Genomic DNA, 22239 nt, shown 5'->3' on the forward strand with positions numbered 1-22239 from the left:
AAATAAATGAATAAACTAGCCCATGAATGTTATTAATAAAGATGACAGAATGCACTCTAGAGTTTTAATTTTGAGAAACCATCTCAGATTCAGTTTACCAATGTTTACTGTTCCTCCCTGGGTCTGTGGCAACTTCTGCTGGGAGACTGTACCCAGAAGGGGATGAAAATGAAAAGTAGGTAACCTGAGGAGGGAATACAAGGCATGGGATGGAAGGTAATCCTACTCACTGCAGCCTGCCTCATCGCTTCCATCGGGACAATCCACAGCGCCATCACATTTTGCACTTTGTTTCCTAAAGCAAATATCATTGCCACACTTAAAAGTTCTGTTGTTGCATGGAATGCCTAAAAATGAACAAGAGAATAAAGAGATCTGCCTACACAGAAACAAATTTGCCTGAATTACCCTGAAGTCCGTTAGCAAAAGAGGGCTTAGCCTCTGAATGGGATTTGCTGCCCCGGAAGCATGGAGAGGGAGATGAAGCAACCCCCCAGTAAAGTCATGAAGCCACCAGCCAGCAGGCAGGTGCACCTGCTCCATCCAATGGCTTCTCCTTTCTTTCAGTGTATGTGACATGAAAAGCACTTGGCCATATCAGGGCTTTAGGCGAGGGCCTCTTTGTTATTACTTTGACTTTTTCTCCAAGAAAAGTATTGAGCAACTATCAACACTATACTCAGATATTTTATACTCCTGGGGGAAAAAATGGACAGATTTGTGAATTACAGCACATTTGTTCGCAACTTGGGCAGTGTGTGGATCTGCAGGGGCTAGAATGGAGTGTATAATGTCACAGTATCTGGCAAGTCCCTCTCTATCAGGTCCTTGGTACGCTTTAGTCTTGAGAGAATTGAAAGAAAGTAAGCAATTTTCCTTATTCACACACACACACACTCCAGAGGGTTTCTAGTCCTCAAACTGGTAAGTCCTGGGAAAACTGGCACAAGTCATTTGTCCTAACCCAACAGAGATACTTTGATTCTGATTTAGAAGAGCTGGGTGCAGAGGAGCCTTCCTTACTCTGTGTGCAGTTCTGCTCGTCCTGGCCATCCTCACAGTCCCTGAAGCCATCACACACCAGAGGGTCGTGCTGCCTGAAGGAGCTCGCATTGCAGGCAGGTTTAAGAGTCACTAGAATGAGAACAGAAAGCTCACGAACCTGAGACTTCAGCTGGACCCTCTGATGACCAGCACTGCCCCCTAAAAGTGCAATGGCTAAGATGACTTAAATAAGATGAAAAGTGTGTTTTCCTCAAAACTGACACCTCCCATGAGGAAAGCCGATGTTTAAACCATTGGTGTACTTCCTAGCACTTTGAGTTTGTCAGGCCTGACTTTTTGCTTTTGCAAAAATGTGTTAAACTCTGGAGGTTTGCTTATTTAATTACAATTTAATGTATTGTGAGATTTTATTTCAAGGAAAATATTTTCCTATTGTTCCCTGAAACTGGACATAAATTCAGGAAGATGTACTAATAGCAATGAAAAACCATGACAGAGATTCTCTGCTCAAAACAGAAATATTTAATACCCCCACCTCTTAGTCATTACCAATGTGCTGTCAACGCAAATGGTACAGGTTAAAAAAATAATTCTTTCATTAGTAACAACTGTGCTCCGTAAAGGAGCATGCTGCAAGAGTTTTCTTCTCTACAGATTCTGGGCTTCTGTGTAGATGAAAGATCTGTGCTTTAAAATAGGGTTGTCATGTTTAACATTATGGTTCAATGAGTTAACTAGCCACAGGTCCTCACTCCCTATAGTAGTATTATGCACCCCCATGCTTTCCATGGCTCCATAGTGTGCAGAATAAATTTCCCTGCTCCTTGATTACGGCCTCAGTGAATGATTAGCTATGACTGATAGTTGCAAGCCCAGGTTCACGTAGAGGAACCATGTGTTTTGCTTACCCCTCCTTTCCATCTATCTCTGCTGTGGTAGCCCACTAGCTCAATGAGGAAAAGAGTGACAAGGATTAGGTCTGACCCCAACCTGGGAAGAACCAAGCCCAGAAGGACCCACCTATTAAAGTAGAGCCTCCATCTGAGCCCAGCTAGATCAGTCGTATCTCAGACAACCCACAGAGGCATGATCCAGAGTAGGTGATTGCTATAAGCCACTGAGTTTGGAGGAAGTTTCGTTATGCAGCAATAGATAATGGCTACAAAGACCTAGGAGTAGCAAGGGCTCTGACAAGTTATTTATTCATAAGAAAATAAAACCTGAATACCTACCACAGAAAAGTTCATCACTTTCATCAAAGCAGTCATTTACTCCATCACATCGCTGGGCCTGAGGGATACACAAACCCGAGGAGCATCTAAAAGATCCAACAGGACAGGCTAAAGACAATAAACAAAAGGGAATCTTGTGGGGTCCCCGAAAATTATCAGACCACATTAACTAAGAAATATGCAGTGTTAAGTCATCAGTTGGCAATGTAGCAGCAGTAATTATACAATTTCTTCATCAGATCAAGGCTACAGGTGATAGACTATTGGTGTACCATGAAAAAGGGAGCAAGGAAAGCAAACAAATTTACTAGAACTTCTGAATCATTTGTGCACCCATGTCACACATACAGTTTGACTTCTGCTACCTCCACCCTTGACTCAGCAATCTGGCTTTGTCACAAACTTGAAGAAAGTGAAAGCTGGAATCTACCTTAGTCCAGCATTCTTAGTGCGCAGGCCATAGACTCCCCAGGAAATTTTAAATGGCCTTTCACTGCCTTTGGATCCTCTAGGATCGATGCATTATTCTGAGGTGTCTGTACCTTTCACTATATTTTCAAGTGATCCGTGTCACTCAAAATATGTTACTAATCATTGGTGTTAGAAACTTGAACTGACCTCAAAATTCAGAACTTCTGCCTCCTACTTCCTAGTCCTCTTCAACGAGGCTATTTGTCAAAGATCCACTCCCTGCCTGATTCTGAATCACTAATCCTGAGCTTATAGCTAAATATAATAAAAATAACAAATCTTTCCTCACTGCTGTAGACTGAATATTTGCATCCCCCAAAATTCATATGTTGAATGTTCAACATATGACACAAGTGATGAGCCAAATTCATGTGTTGAAATCCTAATGCCCAGTGTGATGCTATTAGGGTGTGGGGCCTTTGGGAGGTGGCTAAGTGATGAAGGCAGAACCCTAATGAATAAGATCAATGCCAAGAGAGCTCCCTCGCCCCATTCACCCCGTGAGGATATGAGAAGTCTGAGACCCCAAAGGAGCCCTCACCTAGCCATGCAGGCACCCTGATCTCAGACTTCCAGCCTCCAGAACTGTCATAAATAAATTTCTGTTCTTTATAAGCTCCTCAGTCTGTATTATTTTGTTACAGTAGTCTGAATGGGCTACGACACTCCCCTTGTGCAAAAGAATGGGGGAAAGTGTGTGGTCAGGTCAACCACTCTTTCAATGGCACACATGGAGAGGGTGAATCCCTAGAAAATAATCATGGCCAGAAAGAAACAATTAAAAACAAGATGGATTGCTATCTATTTACATTCTTGCTGGAAAGTGTAATATTCTGATATTCAGAAGTGTAATATTCTGAATCCAGAAACAGGTATGTTGAGGATTGGCAAAGAAGGAGGGTCAAAGGAGGTTTCTCTCAAGTCTTATCCTCAGAGACTCCTAAGTGGTTAACCCTTACTTTTTCTTTTAAAATGCTTTGAGAATGCCCTGAATCAGTAGCTACTCTTTTCAGCTTTAATTACTTCCCTCAAACATTGCTTTTGCTATTGACCACTTCTTGGCCCCTGTACCAGGGGTTTTTAGTGTAAACTTCAACATGCTAAGGGCTGCTATTTGAATTCTCCTTGATGAACCAGTTCTTCCTATGCATCATAATCCAAAGTGAGTCACAACTGATGCCCTCAAATCCACCAAATGTTGGTGTAAACATCATATTTGCAGAGACTTATCTCTAGCAAGAAGAACAGCAAAGCCAGAAATGGGCTTGCCCTATATTTCAGGAATAATATAAGAAACTACTTTTCAATTGTAACAAACACACATATAAATATGTATAATATATTTCTTTTTATATTACTGTAAAAATAGGATCATAAACAGCAGAATAAAGTAGTTTTCATTCCTTGAATTCTCAAAGTTTCAAGTTAGATAGTGTTAGCCTCCATTTAACCATTTAAGGTTTTCTAAGGAGCTGCTCCTCGGCTTACGTTGACTGATGTTGTAACTGCCATATTCCACCAAGAGTGGCTTGTCTGAAAGCTTTGAGCTGCACTGAAGCTGAATGTGAACAAGATGGCTGGGCACTCGGAAAATGGTCTGGTGATCCACGTAGGAGCCACAATACCTGAGGAGACAAGAGTCAGAGGGTACACGGCATAAGGGTCTGTCAACTGTGTTCGTACTGATGGTGAATTTACTAGTACTGTGGTCACTGGGGCTTTACAAGTAGAGATGCTCATGGCAGAGCTAAGGGTAGCTATCCATTCTGTGCAAGGGCCTGTGACCGAAACTTCTGCCACCTTGATTTTCTCCTCTGCTAAATAAAATAATAGCAGTATTAGCAACTATCTGTTCCCCATTGCTTTTCTCACTTACACTTGTAATCAGAAGAAACATGGGTTTAATTTGCTTACTCCTTGCCCTTGTTGGCATAAATAAGTGTAACAGCAAGAATTACTTGCTTTGGCCAACAAACTTTTCTACAGAACAGAGTGGAATCCATGAGCTCAGGTTGAAATATACCAAGAATCCCAGCAATACTTAGAGTTAAAGACAATATTTCAAACTAAATTGGCAAATGATGTGCCCTTCAGGGCTCATCCTTGGCAAAATTTCAAGTGGTAATGTCTATTTACTGTATTTCCCTACTTCGATTTTTCTTACCTCTTATTATCTAAGAAAAAAAATGTCCCTCCTGTTAGTAATTCTTATGGATGAGCACTGTGATTAGTGAAAGGTGAAGACTTGTTGCACTGAGGGCCCATAAGTGAGACCTTTGCCCCTGTGCAAGCAAGGCTCTTCCCAGGGTGAAACCTGCAAGGTCTCAAAGGGAAAGGTAGACACAGGGCATGAAGGGGGAGCTCCTCCACTGGGACCTAAATGCCAGTCACTCCTGGCCTCCAAAACATTTGAGAACCACACAAGTTCTGGGGAATCAGACACTGGCATTTGTTGCAAGGAGCACAAAGACAACCCATGTTTTTAAGGTTCCAAGGAGGGAAACGTTCATATACATTTCAGGAAGAATCTTTTGCAACTGGCTGAAGTTCAGGACCTGATGCGCTGACAAACCAGATCAAGATCCTGGATTACAAGGAAGAGGTAGCGGCTGCAGGTGGCCAAGTGGGAGCCAGGGGGTGAGAGGCACCTGGAATCGGCACCAGTCTTTCAGGGCCAGAGTCAAACCTGTCATTTTGGGATCAGAATCCTGTGTTCTAAAAACATGGTGATTGTTATCTGGGTCTCACAGTCATTGTATTTGTGCACTCCATGAACAGTTACTGGAGTTTTCTTGCAAAGATGAGCCTCACTCAGATGTTAAGGGGTCAAGAGGAAAGGGATCTTGGAAGCCATGTTTGGACTGGAGTTTACAGGGTAACGGTATGTAATGGGACATGGTGGTGGCTAAGGGAGCAACAGTAAAAGGGAAGTGAGAGATGGGAGAACCCCAGCAGGTGTTAGTTTACATGTGCAGACCCAGCACAGTAAGAAAACAGAGGTAAAAAAAGGTGAAGTAATTTGTTGAAGTTGTAATATCAAGAAAATTGAAGCAGAATTAGGACACAAGTCCACTTGCTACTAAGCCCTAGTACTTTTTAACACACCAATGGCATTCCCCTTAGGAGCTTTGCTTTGAAAAAGCTTTTAGGAGAGCCATCCATTTATTCGGGGTTCATATACAGCATTCTGGCTGCCCTTATACACACCCCACCCCCGTGTTCTCTGAATTCACGATCACTATGCTTCCTCATGTCAGTGTCACCTTACAGTCCCAACACCTGGAGGCAAAGTGTTAGAAGTCAGTTCAATTAGAGTGTTTCTTCCTTAGATGAAGAGGGTGGATAATGGCAAGGGCTGGCATTTTAAATTCCAAGGGTGCAACTAGCATCAAAAGAATCTGATAGGATTTCAGCCAACCCACAAGACAAAGTGAGGAGCTGTTCCTTCAGGGAAAGTATTTAGGGCAAAGAGCGTTCCTGGTACTGCCTGGGAGAAGATGCTGCTCATACTTTAGCAGGAATACATCATGGCTGGTAGGGATTGTTATTTAGTAGGGAAAAAAATAGTATTCATTTTCAATGCATAGCTTTATCTCAGTCATACATATCTACAAAAAAATTGTAACAATTTGTTTTCTGGACCTCTAATTACATACCTAAACATAGCATTCCTAAAGCTTTGGGGCACATTCTATAGTGTTTTTCCATCCAATACCGTTTCCAAAGCAGTGTTATTAATCATAATAATAGCTAATATTTTTTGGTGTGTAGTATGCATTATTTCACCTAATGTTTATCAAAAAACCACTTTAGTAAGTAGAGATTATCTCATTTTACAAGCTGAATATCAAAATTTGTCCTAGTTAATGTAGATACTAAACAACAAGGCTAGAATTGGAAACCAGGTTTTCTGCCTCCTACATAATAGACCCTTTATTCAAGAATACTCCCCAAAGGAATACAAGTCACGTCTTAGTAATTGATCCAAGAATGCCTTTGAATCAGATAGGCTTTATTCCAATGAGCACAGGACCAATAACTACTTAGTAAGTAACCAAGAGCTTGAAGGAAATCAAAGAAGGTTGTTCAGGAAAACCATTTAGAGAGGGAAGGTTTCATTCATGGACTAATAATGAGCAGTGATTCAGCAGGTAAATCCCTTAGGCTAACCTCACAAAGATTCTTATCTCAAAGTAAATTTAGAAGCTATTCTACTGCAAAAACAGGGTATCCTGTATTTCTTAATCTAAGACTTATTATAACTTCAGAAGCAAATAAACAATAACAAGAACTAGAGGAAAATTAAGGGTGAGTTTGAGGAGTACTAGTCTGGTTCAGGAAGCCCAGGCACCTAGATTTCTCCGAGCCTCTTTCTGATCAGCCTCACCCATGTCCCAGCCTGAGGATCCCCCAGGGCCAATGCAGCCTCTCCTACTACACAGACTGGCTAATGGTTTCTAACTTTTGTACCATCAGGACTGCTAGTTACTATTTTCCTCCAGGGTTTCATGGTTTAAAAGACTTTTATCTGCTAAACCATTTCTGTAAACTGTAGAGTGTGCACGTCCAGAACCCAACAGTACAGAGCAGTTGTGCAGCAACGTTTTGGGAGCCATGAGACATGGGTTTGAATTCCAGCTTAATTACACGTGAGTTAAGTTACCTTGAGCCAGTTATTTAACGAATCCCTCAGTTTCCCTATCTGTAAATAGTAAAATGCAACAAGGAATCCAGGGCTTTGAACCTCTGGGCAAGGCCTTTCATCAGATCCCTCACGTACAGAAACCACTTACATGTGCTCATTAATTTCCCACCATCCATGTTCACAGCCTTTCACACTCTTCTTGGCTATCGAGTAGTTGTGGAATTTCAGTGCTATGCCAAGAGTTGATAGGGGAGTCTGTGAAAAACAAACATGAATCAGAAAAATGCTCCCATTGAAGGACATGTCTCAGGCTAAGATTTCCTTGCTCAAAGCTCATTCTTTTGGCTCACTGCTTTAAGGGCATTTTATGTTTCTGCTCCATGATGTTTGTTGAGGTAGACCAGTTCTCCTGAACAAACTGGGCTGAGGAAGAGAAGAAAGTGGACAGCCCAGTGCACAGAGAGCAGCTGTTAGGCCCCCAAATTGAGTAAATTGGGTGACATGAGACACATTAGATTATCTCTAGGTTTCAGTTTCCTCCTGATAAATGAACTTAACTGAAAATACTCCCTTGTTAATGAGTATACAAACCTTCCTCCTTCCATGACAATAATGACATAGCTAATTTAAAGCACTATTGAGGTTTTTTAGATAAAGGAGAAATGAATCAGCATCCTTTTCACATTAAACCTGGATATTCCTGAACACAGTTACTGAGTTACCCTGGGTCTTCTCAGAAGAGATCAAACAAGAGGAGAGGCTGTTGTTTATACAGTACATGTACATGTGAGCGCACACACATACCACCATCTGACCTTTCTATGGCATTTTATGACATGCAATATCTTATGTCTGATGTGTCATTCAGTATTAATTTTCACTTTGACCCTGGAATTATTTAAGAAAGACTTTTCATATTTTCAGGGAGTAGGATTTTGGTTCACCTACTTTTGTATTTTCGAATTCTATCTTAATTAAATAAGATAAATAATAAATTATTTGTTGCCCATACTGTTTTATAATTTTTTTTATTTATTAAGGATTTTATTGTAATCAACTTTGTGAATGCTCCTCCAAGGTCATTTGGGGAAAAAGGACAATACACACACACACACACACACACATACATACATACATACATACATACATATATATATATATTACCAAACTCTCATTATTTGTATGGCTTATATACTTCTTGGCCTTATTTATTGTCCCCCACTATCTCTTTCATGAACCAAGAGGAAGGAATTAAAATCTCTTCTCAGCATTGTCCATGTCTCTTTGTATTTCGTATAGGTCTTTTATCAGTATTAATGCTCTGTGCTTTGGAGCATAACTGTCATAATTAGATCTCCATTGTGGATCCCCCCCCCACCTTTATCATTATAGATCGCCTTCCTTTTTTCACCTAACATTGTTGCCTTGATTTCAGCATTGCCTGGCACTAAGTCTCTGATCCCTGTTTTCTTTTTGTTTGTATTTGCCTGGTATAATATCACCCATTCTTTTATTTTTAGCTTCATTAAATCACTTTCATTCTGTTGTCTTTTGAAAACAACATACAGTGAAGTTTTAAGTAATACTTTGTGATTCAATCTTATAGTCTTTTTTTTGAAGAGATGAATTTTACTCATTCACTTTTACAGCTCTGGCAGATGTTTGGTTTTTTAGTTATGTCATTATATTTTATGCTATAATTTCTTTGCTGTGTGTGTGCTCCTTTCTCACATGTGTTTAAATAGAGTAGCCCTCCTCTCTCAACCTGCCTTTGAGAGGGAATGAATTGGGGACACTGTGCACCTCTCATTTAAATATCACAAAAACACAGGTAGGCAAACAGTATGATTCCCGTTTTATAGAAGGAACCAAGACTAACCAAAGATGAGTAATTTTCCTAAGGTGAGGAAATGCAAGCCAGAGATTCACACTAGCCCTGCATGTCTCTGAGGCCACCCTTTTCTCAGTGTACCTATCATGCTTCCTGGAAACCTACTGGAGGCCTCAAGCAGAGATATGTTCAACAAAAGCCGAGGACTCATGAGAATGTATGCCAGTTTTTTTCCCAGTCTTGTCATCTGGTTGTTTCTTCACATTAAATAATAATAATAATAATTTAAAAACAAGGATGCAAACTAAGAGATAGTAAATATCTAAGTAATCAATGTAAATTTTATAGCATAAGAATATATTCCACAAGAGGCTAGCTGAGACATTTTCACTGTGTTGCATTGTTCCAAAACAAAACGTATTTATAGCACCCCCCACCCAATCCACAAAGGTTCTTCACAGGTAAAGGAAATGAGTTCCCTTGCACACTGATTCCACTAACACAGAATTGCACGCAGTTTTGCATTTATACCCAGACTGGCCAAGAGACACTATTGATGTTAACTTGCATGACAAAAAGCAATGAGGAGCAGTTTCACAAAGTATTGCAAGCTATTTTGTTCAACAAATAGACAAAAAAATTGAAATTGCTAAATGCCCTTTTTCTTTCTATGTTCTGTATTCTCTTTTCCCACTGCTCAACTTCTGCCTCTGCTTTGGGAGCTTTAACCACGTTAGGAGAGGATTTCTCTTGATCTGGACTTGCGGTATTAAGTATTTCTTTAGTCAGTAATGGGGATGCACTTTATCTTCCAGTCACCCCTAACTTGTGTAAGCACAACTTAAGAACGCATCTCGAATGGGAACTTCTTGCCACAGAAGCAGGGAAGAGTGTTCCTTTCTGGGGAAGCTTGCCGATTTCCTAAGTGATGTGTGGAGGTGAGTTTACGTGGCCCCCAGTAATCTCTGTGAACATCTGTTGGACCGAAATTGGATGGTGCTGGGCTGATGGCCTCTGTGATAAGACAATTTAAAGCACTGTTGCGTATTTTTCTTCTAAGATTCTATAGAAAAATGTTTTAGTTGGAAAACAGAAAGAAGGAAGAGAGAGGAAGGTAAATAGTCAACGTAGTTACTGTTATAAAGCATAAGGAAGTGGAGCATATTTAGGAACCCGGAAAAGGAGGAGGGTGTTGAATTTATTTATGGAGTGGGGCATGGTCCTTCTTAGTCCTACTTGAGTAGCCTCTGGCAAATGATTTGCCTCCATCTCTGTTTCCTTATCTATAAAATGTGACCAGAGTATCTCTCTTCTATCAGAGTGTGCTTTGAAGAGCAAATTAAAGTGTGTGCACTGAAAACACTAAAGTAGTAAGCAAATGTAGATGATGTTATAAACCTCAATGCTGCTTTTTGGTTTTACTTAATTCATTGCTCCTTTGTCCCCTGTCCTAAGCTCTGAGAGAGCAAAGCCTTCATTTAAGTTGCTAGTAGGTGGCCCTGTATGGTGCCAGACACAGCAGACATTCAATAAACATTTGCTGAGTGGATAAGAGAGCCTGGCAGAAGAATCAGATGCACCTTCAGTTGGAGCAAGAGTTAATCCTTCTCTGACAAATAAGAGTACAGAAACTCAGCTGCAAATAAGTTTACAAAGGGGATCGATTGCTTTCCAGTTAAATTTGGAAATCGGACCAGACACTAAGAAGGTTTGAGGATAATAGAAACCAACTCTTGGGAAAAAAAAGGTTTTATAAAGACTTGAGTCAATGTTTTGGTTACTTAAAGTCATCCAGTTCTTAGTTGTTTTTAATAAATTCAAAACTATTTTGAATTTATCCAAATAAATTATTTTTTGACAAATTTTTTTTTACATGGTTCCCATTCATAGAAACATGCACTCACTCACACAATTTCTGGTAGCTGTTCAAAGCCTTCCAAGAAAGAAACAGCTTTATTTAACCCCCACACTGAGGAGGACTATCCTTGACCCCTGGGAAATGGTGTTGCCCACAAGTCTGTCCCCAGTTCCATCTCCCCTGTCCATCCTACATGTCCCCCACCCTCCCATCACATGGTCTTTTCTTTATGGGGATTTCTTTTTATTCAACATTTCTAACCCTCAACCACTAAAAAAAACAGAAAAAAGATCTGATATCCTTATTTACACTCCAACTGAAACTTAAACGCAGCAATGCATAGGGATTTTCATTTTAAGTTTTATGAAATATCATGGAATCAGCATGACTGACCGAGCTTTTGGGGATAGGGCTTTTCTTGTTCCAGATACCATGAAGAAAAGGTATCTGCTCTTTTGAACAGATTGAATAGAGATTTGATGGCTTCGCCTCACTCTCCCCAACCTTCAGACTCACCCAAGGCTCTGAGATTCTGCTACCTTGAGGCATTTTGAGCCTGGCTATGAACAAGAGTCCAGTACCTTCATGTTTTCATTATTTTGGAAATGTTTGCAATAATGAAAAAGATAACTTAAGCATGTATGCTATCGGGACCTTGACACCAAGTACAGATTTGGGTATAATAGAACTATAAAACTATTTAGCTCTATGACAAAATATATAATGCAGCAAGCACACTCCTGCCTCAGGGTCTTTGCCCCAGCTTTGCCTGCAACACTGTCTCCCGAGGAATGGTTAGTTCCCTCGTCTCTTTCAGGTTTCTGTGCAAATGTCCCCAACCATCTCATGTAAGACAACCAGTCCCTGACTTCCTACCCTTCACACCCACCCATCCCCCAGCTACAGAGCCCCTTCTTGCTTCATCCTTCTCCACAGCATGGATCGGACCACCCGCCACAGACTGCCGGTGGCTCACTGTTCCTTCTTCTGTTGCCTGTCTCCCCCTGCTGTATGGTAAGCTCTATGAGAGCAGAACTTTGTGTGTGTGTGTGTGTGTGTGTGTGTGTGTGTGTGTGTATGTGTGTGTGATTGCATGGATCTGTGTCTAGACGACCGCCTGACACATAGTAGGCATTTAATAATAACATACTGAGTGAGTGCAAACTACATACTGCTTGCTGTTTACACCTAATTGCTCTGCCTCACAAAAACGACTTTATATATATGTGCTGAGAGAGCCAAGGGGACACCTTGCCGTGTCTTCCTGCACATGATACTACAGCTGGGGAAAGAAAAACAGTTTACAGACTAAGATTTTAAAGAAAATAAAAAGTAGGAATTCCCTGTCTAACACCAGAGGGGAGAGGTATTTATTTCATATAAATTTACTCTGGTTTGCTTATACAACCAAAATATGTATTGTCTAATTCAATTTGTTACTTATTCTTATTAAAATGCCAATGAAAAAATAATAAAAATTGATACGTGAGCTCTACCATAATAAAACAATACATTGTTTGATCCCATAACAATGTCATAACAATGTCTTTACATTTTTTAATGTAAACAAACAAAATAATGAATTGGAAAAATAAGCCCCATCAGTAAAGAGCAGTTAATGTGTGGGCAGAGAGTTGGAATTACAAGGAATGTTCATACTGTAGATAATATATTTCAATAAGGTTTAAATATTATAAAATTAACTAGTATTCTTTTTGTAGGTTAAAAAAATAAGGGTAATTAAATAAAATAATAAATTGCTACTAAAAAATAAGATAACTATGTTTTTCTAAGATAGTGGTAAAACTAGGCTACCTGAAATTTCCAGGTACACTTGCTTTTCGGAGGATAGTAGCTTGGGTAATATGGACTTGAAATTTTCCCTTCAAAGCCAGTGATTTCTTTGACCAACACATTGTTTTCACACTCTGAAAAAAATATTCAGCAGCACAATGACTTGCAGTTGTGAGATTATGGGAAATATACCATATACATTTCTTTACAAATGCACAGTACCTTGATCACCAAGCTTATACATTTTTTTGAAGTTTAAGCTGATGTTTAAAAAGAAATAGTCCCTTACATTTACAGATGTATGGCTGAACTACCTGTTCCATATCTGTTCTCAAATCATGTATTTTGCTCTCTAGGACACTATTACTTTCTTTAAAAATATACATATTTTTAAAAGCCTCTGAGCTTATTTGTTCAAAGGAGTATATATTTGTTGCTGAAGAAATATACCTAGCTTACAGAACATGTTGCTCTATTGAAATAAGACAGTCTAAGTGTCTATTCTTACTGACATGGTCATGCTTCTGCTAGAAAGTAAGTTCTTTGAGAATATTGATTTTTGTCTATTTTGCTTACTGCCATTTCCTAGCACCTGACACCTAGAATCATTTCTGGCATCTAGTAGATGCTCAATAAATATTTGTTGACAAATTCCACTATAATACTTCTGAGGTAATCATATTGTTAAGCTTTGGAGCTAGGGATAATTTTCAACCCACCAGTATCTCAAATATTTCATTCAGTTTTGTTCAGTACATCCAATTTGGTTTTGTAATCATTTGATGGATAAAATCTATCAAAATAAGCCACTATTGTAAAATGTAGATGAACCTGTAGCTATCAGCATCTGCTTAGGCTAAATCCTCACCCCTCCGCACCCCCTTCTCCCATCCTGACTCCTTTGGCTTTGTTGATGCTCATAAAGAAGTTACCAAGACATGACCTGTACGATCTGACCAGTAACAAGGCAACAAATATAACAGAAAAACTAGAGTTTCAGTGAAGGCACATTTAATTTTGTTTTGTTTTATTTTGCTTCATCAACTCAAGTTAAAAAGAGAAGAAAGAGAGGAGGTTACTTTTTGCTCAGTCTGACCTAGAAAAACCCATTAAATCCTCTGAGTTTTACTGCACAGGCATTTTCTAAAATGACATTCACACGCATTCCTACTAAGGAGAATTCATAAAGACTGTCGAATGTGCTACTTCCTGAGCTAGTACCTCTCAGTGTCCTACCCACCCTCCCACCGTTCTCTACTCTGTTCTGTGATGCAGGGGCTGGGACTCTGCAAACACCTCTCCATTGCCACCTGGCTTCCTGTCGGCTACCTCTCCTGTCTGTCAGTAGAGGGCACCAAAGAGAGCCTGGAAGACTGGCAGAGGAGGAATGGGACTTCCTGTTACCTCTTCCTGGGAGTGTCACCCCACCAGTGCTTCTTCATCCACTGCAGCTACACTTCCTTCCTGTAACAGAGTTCAGTCCCGTAGCAGCTTTGCCGACTTCCACTTTATCGCATCTCCCTCAGAGATGCCACCAGCCTCAGCTGTCTGGCACCCGCTCCTCAGAGGTCTGGGTCCCAAATGCATGAGCCCCTGCCTCTGTACTCAGAGACAACAGCCCACTTGCACAGCAACCCCTGCTCAGACATCCGAGCTTCCTTCCACAGACCCCTCCTCCAAGCTGCAAATGAATCCTTCCAAGTGCTTTCCTTTGTGCCTGCAGACCAATGGGTGGTAGTTGCTTCCTACATGTGTTACATCCATGATACCTTACAGGTTTCTTTTCGCCTTTTGAGTTACACCTTTTTACTAAATTAACAGTTCTTTACATTAAATTCTCTCTGTTAAAATACTACGTTCTTTCTCATCTGAATGGACCCTGAGTCAAGATCTCTGACTAATACAGCTAATATTACAACACAGCCTTGGGAGAGAGCAGACCGGAGTATTGTAATAAATACTTCTCAGGGTGACTTTCTTTTCAGCTAGGTAAGACTTACTTTGTTCTGGAATGACCTCGAAGTACGCCCGGATTCCTGATAGCCTCCGTATCTGAGGAGCCTTAAATGTCAGCAGCATGAGATTATTTGTGGAAACAAATGACAGTAATGTTCTTGTGGGTTCACAAATTCTGAAACCAGAAAACAAAAGTACATGAGCAGCAGGTCACTGAGGAGCGGGCCTCCACCCACTGCCAGTTCCATGTATTTCCTGAGCCATGCACACAATTCTTGTGAGTCAGACTACCAGCCAGGTCTTCCTTAATGAGTGGCCCCCAGGCATGACAGACAGAGGGGAGCTGATAAAGGCACAGCAATGTCCGTGCAGTAACTCCCGAAGAATTCTCCTGGGTGGCTGTCACTAGACTCTGCTTGAGAACAAACAAGGCTTAAAGGCAGGGTATTTAATGGCTAAGTTCGTGGGCTTTATACGAAGGAAAATCCCATTCAGACTCAACTCCATTACTTCACTGACTGAGAAACTAGAGACAATCAAGTAACTAATCTTCATAAATGCCAGTTTCCCTACTATGAATGGAAGCAATAATAATAGCATATTCTCATAGCATTGCCATGAGGATGAAAATAACAATTGCTGATGAGTGGGAGCAGCAGTAGACTTAATTTCCTCTGTATATCATGAGATACCATTTGAATTTTTAACACGCTCATTCATCATCAAAACATACAAGTACATACATCTGCAAAATGCCATTACATATGCACATAAACACTATTAAAAAACAAGATAAATTGTGTGCCTTTTTAGCACAGTGAGTAACACACAGTAAATTCTTAATGAAGTCTAACTTACACTATTATGTCCTCAAAATATGATGCACTCATCAAGGATGTCTACTAGTAGGTAAAAAGTATCAGGGTATGTATGTGTATGTCTCTGAAATCACATATGTACCAATGAAAGAACTTATGCAAAAATATAACAGACACATGTTCTGGATAACAGGATTGTGAAATGTTGATACTGTATTCTCTGACTTTACTTTCACAGTGAACATTGTATTATCTTTATAATAAGGAAAAAAATGTTTAATCATTTTACTTATGTTATGCTATCACCATAGAATATTTATTCTCATATCCTTTGAAAAATAGTCTTCATTGTGATTGCAATAAGAGTAAAATTAAACAAGAAGTCTATTATGTTTCAGAAATATTGACATTCCTGCTGTATTGATTTGACTTTTGTATGCTACAAGTGTAAAGCACATATTGTTTCTAATAGGTTCTGGCTAATACAGGGGCTACTAAATAGGGCATGGGTCAGTCTTTGACCTTAGATGTCTACCCAAAGATGGTTTTAAAAAATCCAAGGGGAATCAAGATATTGCAAAACAGAAACATTGTGAAAAATCTTTTGCCTTGCCAGCCAGAGTGCCTGCTTCATACCTATACAGGACGGTGCTGTGGATTGGCAAGAGGGAGTCATAGATGGCCAGGGAGTCCATGACACAGTTGTCAGCCTCAATCTGGACAGACTCTATGGAGAGACGAATCAGATGGCCCACCAAGGCCACCAGCTTGAAGTGGCACATCAGCCTCCCTGAGGTTGCAGAAATCTCCAGAGGGTAGCAGCGAGACAGGTGATCTGCATAGAAGTGCCGAGAGCAGCCTTTGTCTGTGGAGACAGCACTTGCATTGTGTTTTGTTTTAGGAGTAACTTTTCTAGACATCTTTATGGAAGAGTAAGGAGCAAAAGAGGTCACGTGGAGGACATTGGGTGTCTTTGCCAGCCTGCAGTCCACTCTCCTTGCCTCTGGCAACAGCACCAAGATTTTACCTTGAAAAACTATCCTTGACCTGTGTATATGAAACCCTATAGGTTCGATTGGGGTTAAACTCAGCTGTAGGTCCAGAGGAGGGCCCGTGACCCAGAAGGGCCAGTCCAAGTCAGAGAGGCTGGTTTATAAATGGGCATGTCAGCCAAGCTGAGACAAAGCACTCAGCCCCAGGACTTCTGCAGGAGCTATCAGAAAACCTGTACCATTGATTTTCTACCACAACTGCTACACTGAGAAATTATAAGCTTGGATCTACAGGTTACCACATAGGACACCACACTGGAAAAACACATTCAACAGAGGGAAGCAGAGAAGCAGAGGCCTGATGATATTTTATTTTAGAATCTGGCCCCAAACATGCCTGAAGCCAGCACACTTCCAGGTATGTCCCAGTTACAAGAGCCAATCATGTTTCTTTGTTGCCCAAGACAGTTTGGATGTATTTCTGTCACTAGCAACTGAAAGAGCAGGAACAAATACCATCATCTGAAAAAGAAAACTACAGCCTAAAAGGACACTGATTTGGAGGTGGGGGTGGAGGGGGTGCAGGAAAAGAAATTACACGACATGATTTACCAGATCCTATGGTTGAAGAGTAATCTGACCGAAGCCCAGCTGCATGGAAAAAACACATAGAAAAGACACTCAGTTCCAGCATTTCATTTTGTCAGAATTTTGCTTAGTAAAATTGATTTTCAGTCCTTTAAAAGCAATCCAACACATTTGGGATTTGCTTTAAAATAATCCAGGGAGGGTAGGGGAGGTTGTTTAGGTATTTTAGAGATCAAATAGGACACCTTGAATTGGTACTTGCTGAAGCCCAGGAAAGGGTATATAAGAGTTCATTACATCATTCTCTTTACTTTTGTATGCTTGAAATCAACCATAGTAACAAGTTTTAAATATTTTTAAAGGTAAAAAAGTGACCCAATAAATATAATAATTAGTCCTATATCTGAAATCGTATATATGGTGCAGATGTTTCCACTAGAGATTTTTCATTCATTCATTTAACAAGTACTTATCAGCCACCTACCACAAGCTGGCATATTAAATCAAAAGAGAACGCTGCATAAATTTGGGGTCACATAGTACATAGACCATTTTACCATGAAGACAAATGATGGAATTTGCACTTCGACGTGGCCATGGGGCAGGCCATTTGGGAACATTGGGTGCCACTGTAGCGTAGCCCAAGTGCAGTTCTGTCTGGGTGAGGGAAGAGACAAGACAAGCCTCAGCAGAATTCTTGCCTCTCTAGGACTTGGAGCCTTAGTTTGAAGATCCACAAAGCTGACCTAAATATAGGGTACCTTTCACAAGTGCAATTTCATACATATTGTGACTCCAATTCTATTGTCCAATCACTCTTTGTAACACTTAACAACTTCCTTTGTCATTGTAGCTCCAATGTCCTCAGCTCATCCTGTTCCACTGGGGTAGTGGAAAGAACACTTCATTACAATATTGACTGCTACAGGACTGGTGCAGAAGGAATTCTTAAAAGAGAATTAACCAGCAATCACCATTTAGCACCACAGAGTCCATGTCCACAGCCAGCCCCTGCAAGCTCCCCACAGAGGTCCGGTTTATTATGTTTGTCTGGATGGAGTCCTTCAAGACGGCAGCCACACAGTCCTCACAGAAGATATGGCCCTTGGCATGCGGCATGACAAACACAACCCAAAAGTGGATAAGCAGGCCACCTTTGCTGCTGTTGCTAGAGTGAGAAAGGAGAGCTGTTGGGGGATACCTCTTAGGAAGCAGACTTCTATAGGGAGCCAGTGACTCAACTGAGAAATTTGAGGTGAGACCAGTGAGCGCTGACCTCACCAGAACACACCTTCCTTCTTTAGGAAGTCACTGACTCCTGTTATGGGGGTTGGAAAGGGAAAGCATCATGACATGTGTATTCTTGTGTTGGCTTCAGACCTGAAAAGGTTAATGTATATTTGCATCTCTATGGGGAATGTACTATTTCTATGGGTATCAATCAACATAACAACAAATAGCAACAGTTATAATTTTTTATATCTTACCATGTCCAGACAGGGTGGTGAGTTTGCTTTATCCCATTTGATCTCACAAGGAAGACAAAACCAAATTATAGGAAAACTGAGACCAATTACAACTCGGAATCACGCAGCTAGTCAGCAACAAATGCAGGAATTGAGCCTAATTTGGTTTTCAGCCTGACCCCGGGGCAGGAGCTCCTAACTGCAAATATTGTCATGCTTTATGAAAAGAGAGAGAGAGAGAGAGATGGAGTGTGTTCTCCAGTAGATAACTTGGGAAATGGAAGGTGAAAGACGGTACGCAAACTGCTTTACCCCAAGGCTTCCCACTGCCTTTGGCATCCAGAGTGGATTGTGAATCTCAGCAGCTGTATCGGGGTAGGGAAGGTGGGATCCAGTATATGGCGCACAATTTAAAAATAAATGTTAATAAATTAATTTTCTAATTTAATAAAATAAATTCTAATAAAAATTACTTGACCGTAAGATGTTTTTTACTCAGAAAATCTCTATGAACTATTTTTTGTTTACCATACATATATGGAGAAATAGAGGTGTGTGTTTGATTTTTGCCCCCACCCAACCGAGTAGTCATGTTGATGGCCATGTTGCCCAGTGGCATTATCAGAGGGGCCCAGGATCCAGCTACAGGAAAGGGGCAGGCTTTGGTAGATGAAGGGAAAAACTCAGCATGACAGCATGAATTGGGTCCCTATTGGGCTAAAAATATATTAACCCACATCCGCCCCCCACAAGTTACTTGAGAATGGTGATATCTCAGCCCTTCCCCAGCCGTGAGAGGATTTCCAGCAGGAAGATAGAAATTCCAAAGAAGGGACATACCTTACCTGACATCAGCAACGACAGACTGTTTGTAAAATTTGGAGAAGGCCGATGTTGTGTAAACCAGGTTTACCTGAAAAAAGAAGCCAGCTGTCTGAAATCTTTCAAACTTGTCTTCCTGCCACAGCACCTAGCTGAGGTTAGGTCCAAGCTCTGACAGGCAGCAAGGAGAAGAGCCAGGCTCAAGCTAAAGGCCTCTAACTCCAATCGCAGACATTACTCCTTGAGTTCAAATACATTCTTACTTTCGTAGCAGCGGTGACTTATTTTCATTCTCTCTGTGAAGGATAATCAGTTACTTTATTTATTGCTGTCTTTATACACCTTAATCAAGTTTAAGTTCTGTAGTCTGACTACTCCAAAGGTTAATTTTCTGCACAAATAATAAACTCTTTTAGCCACATTTCCAAAGTATTTGGCCCAACCTCTTTTCCTATCAATGAACAGCATGGAAAATTTATATTCTTAAGGACACAGTCCCATATTAACCACTAGGGGACGGGAGGTGCCCGCAGCCGGGTCCACCATCCCCCTTCCCAATTCTCCAGTCCAGGGCAACAACACCGAGCCCTTTAAAAATTCTGGCACTGGGTCTCAAAAGACCTATTTCAGTTTACCTTCTTTGCCCTTACTTAACGTTTCTAAAACCAAACCAAGTCTCTTCTACCAAATTTTCTTCCCCAGCTGTAGACCCCTTCCTACATAATGGCAAAAGCACCTATCTAATTGTGGAGTTTAAATTCACTGAGCAACACAATACACCTAAACCTGATGAGTCCCTGCCGTTTTTTTCTTCCTTCCTTCCTCCCTTCCTTCATTTAAATCTGTAGTGGTGATCAAAATGCCTACCTCTTTGGGTTAATCTTTCAAACTTGTCTTCCTCCCACCTCCCTGAGGAATAACTGGTATATGTCAAAGGTAACACATTTAACCATGTGCCCAGTATATGGAAAGGGTTCAGTAAAGAAGAGCCGCTGCACCCGCTGCTGTCTGTGCTTGCTGACCTCACAACCCTCCTGCAGTCCACACTGCAGGGCGCTGTCACTGTGGGAGAGTCCCCATGTGCAGGCCACCCTCTCCATTGCTGTGCAGGTACAGACTGGCAGAAGCTTTCTAGTTGGTAATGTGTACCCAGAGCCACAAATAGATATTTTTCTATTTGAGCAGTTTCTACTTAACTAAAAGTCACTGCTTTGGAAATCACTGAAGGAAGTAATCACAAATATAGACAACTTCTGTGGGCATTTTGTCACAGCATTGCCTGTAGTAGCAAAAGTGAACCTTAAATACCCAAATAAAAATGGGTGTGCTAACTTTGTAGCTATGAATATTTAAGTATTTTAAATAATATTTATTTGCATAGAAACCTGCAGCCTAAGGTTAAGAGGATAAAATCGGATTATAAAACTGAGTATCTACTAATACTCCAATATTCCACCATCCCCTATGTCTACATGGTCCAGAATAAAAAGGGACTGTCTTGGGCGATGATGTTAAAGGAAATTTTAATGTTCTTTTGTATACTTCTCTGAATTTTATAGATGTTTAGAATAAACATGGATCAGTTCTGTAATGAGCAATCTTTTTCTTTTCTTTTCATCTGAAGAGCTGCCAGTGCGTTGTGGTTGCAGTAAGTGTGTACAGATCACAGAGCAATCAGTCCGCAGGGAACCTCAGCTCTGACAGGCACTTTAAAGAGCACCTGATCCAATTCTTTTATTTCAGGTGAGAAAAACTGAAACTCAGAGCCATTTCTTTTAACTTTTGGCAGAACAAGCTAAGCCAGTAATTCTGTCAAATAAGCAATTACAGCAAGATGACCTAAGATGCATGTTTCCCTCTGACTGCTTCCTCCACCCACTCTACTCACCTCTGACACTTGGGACCCCTCTGCCTCCATCCCTCTCCCCTCTGGCCCCTGACCCCACCCTCTGCAGCCTCCCAGCAACCCCCACCCATCACGTCACCACTTGCTGCACAGTCTGCGCCACCGTCAGAAATTCCCTGGACTCCTTCTGTCGGTATTCAGGATGAAATTCAATGTTGGTGATGCGAAACATCCCAACGAAGTAAAAAGCATCTTTGCTTTCTGTCTTATCTGTGAGACAGAAGAGAAGGCAGATAGGGACTTCCATGTGTGCAGAAGGAAATCATTGTCTGATCTATGTATGTATCAAGCTCCTAAAATGATTTTATTAGGCAGCGACATATTTCACAGGTCAATAGCCTGAGAAGCTCTAGGTGTAGTTAATAATGTCTCCTCCATCAGCAGTAAATTGCCCTATGCCTTGGAATAAATATTCCTTCTACTGGCAAATACTTAAGAACAAGATTAAAAGGTAAAAGATATGCCTCTGACTTCATAACAGGCCTACAGTCACTGAGGGGCCCAAGAGAGCACATTCAGTTTTCATGGACCCTGAGTCTGGGAAAGGTAAGGAGGTAGGACATGTATAGTGCCAGGCGCCGAGATGAAGTGGGCACAGGGGAGGAGAGGGGGGCCCTCCAACTGAGTTTCACCGGGCCCCTCGGCACTCCTTCCCTATCTGACTGACTGCCTTGGGGAACCCCAGGTGCTGGCCATTCCTCAGCTCCATGGAGTGCATGGAAAATTCATTCTTCTGATGAGCCACAGAATGTGGTGCTCAGCCCAGCATCAGGTCACTTCAGCTCAACTACTCTGCCCAGTAAGGATGCAGATGGGTGTCAGGCCTGCCAGGAAACTGCTGACAAGACAGCAAAG

At 41.0% G+C, this 22239-nt stretch overlaps 1 protein-coding gene across 1 annotated transcript in view; it reads right to left on the bottom strand.

The window, feature by feature from the left end:
- TMPRSS7 (transmembrane serine protease 7) overlaps positions 1-22239 on the bottom strand; it is a 36505-nt gene that overhangs the window by 9064 nt on the left and 5202 nt on the right. The window contains exons 3-14 of the mRNA XM_017655491.3: positions 21464-21594; positions 19502-19569; positions 18165-18358; positions 17215-17253; positions 16247-16475; positions 14837-14967; positions 12858-12970; positions 7502-7608; positions 4197-4333; positions 2238-2345; positions 1024-1134; positions 231-347 (exon numbers count right to left, since the gene is read on the bottom strand). Of these exons, the coding sequence (XP_017510980.3) occupies positions 231-347; positions 1024-1134; positions 2238-2345; positions 4197-4333; positions 7502-7608; positions 12858-12970; positions 14837-14967; positions 16247-16475; positions 17215-17253; positions 18165-18358; positions 19502-19569; positions 21464-21594 (1485 nt within the window). The remainder of the gene's footprint in view (positions 1-230; positions 348-1023; positions 1135-2237; positions 2346-4196; positions 4334-7501; positions 7609-12857; positions 12971-14836; positions 14968-16246; positions 16476-17214; positions 17254-18164; positions 18359-19501; positions 19570-21463; positions 21595-22239) is intronic.

This window comes from Manis javanica, chromosome 3 (assembly GCF_040802235.1).
Source record: "Manis javanica isolate MJ-LG chromosome 3, MJ_LKY, whole genome shotgun sequence".
NCBI lineage: Eukaryota > Metazoa > Chordata > Mammalia > Pholidota > Manidae > Manis > Manis javanica.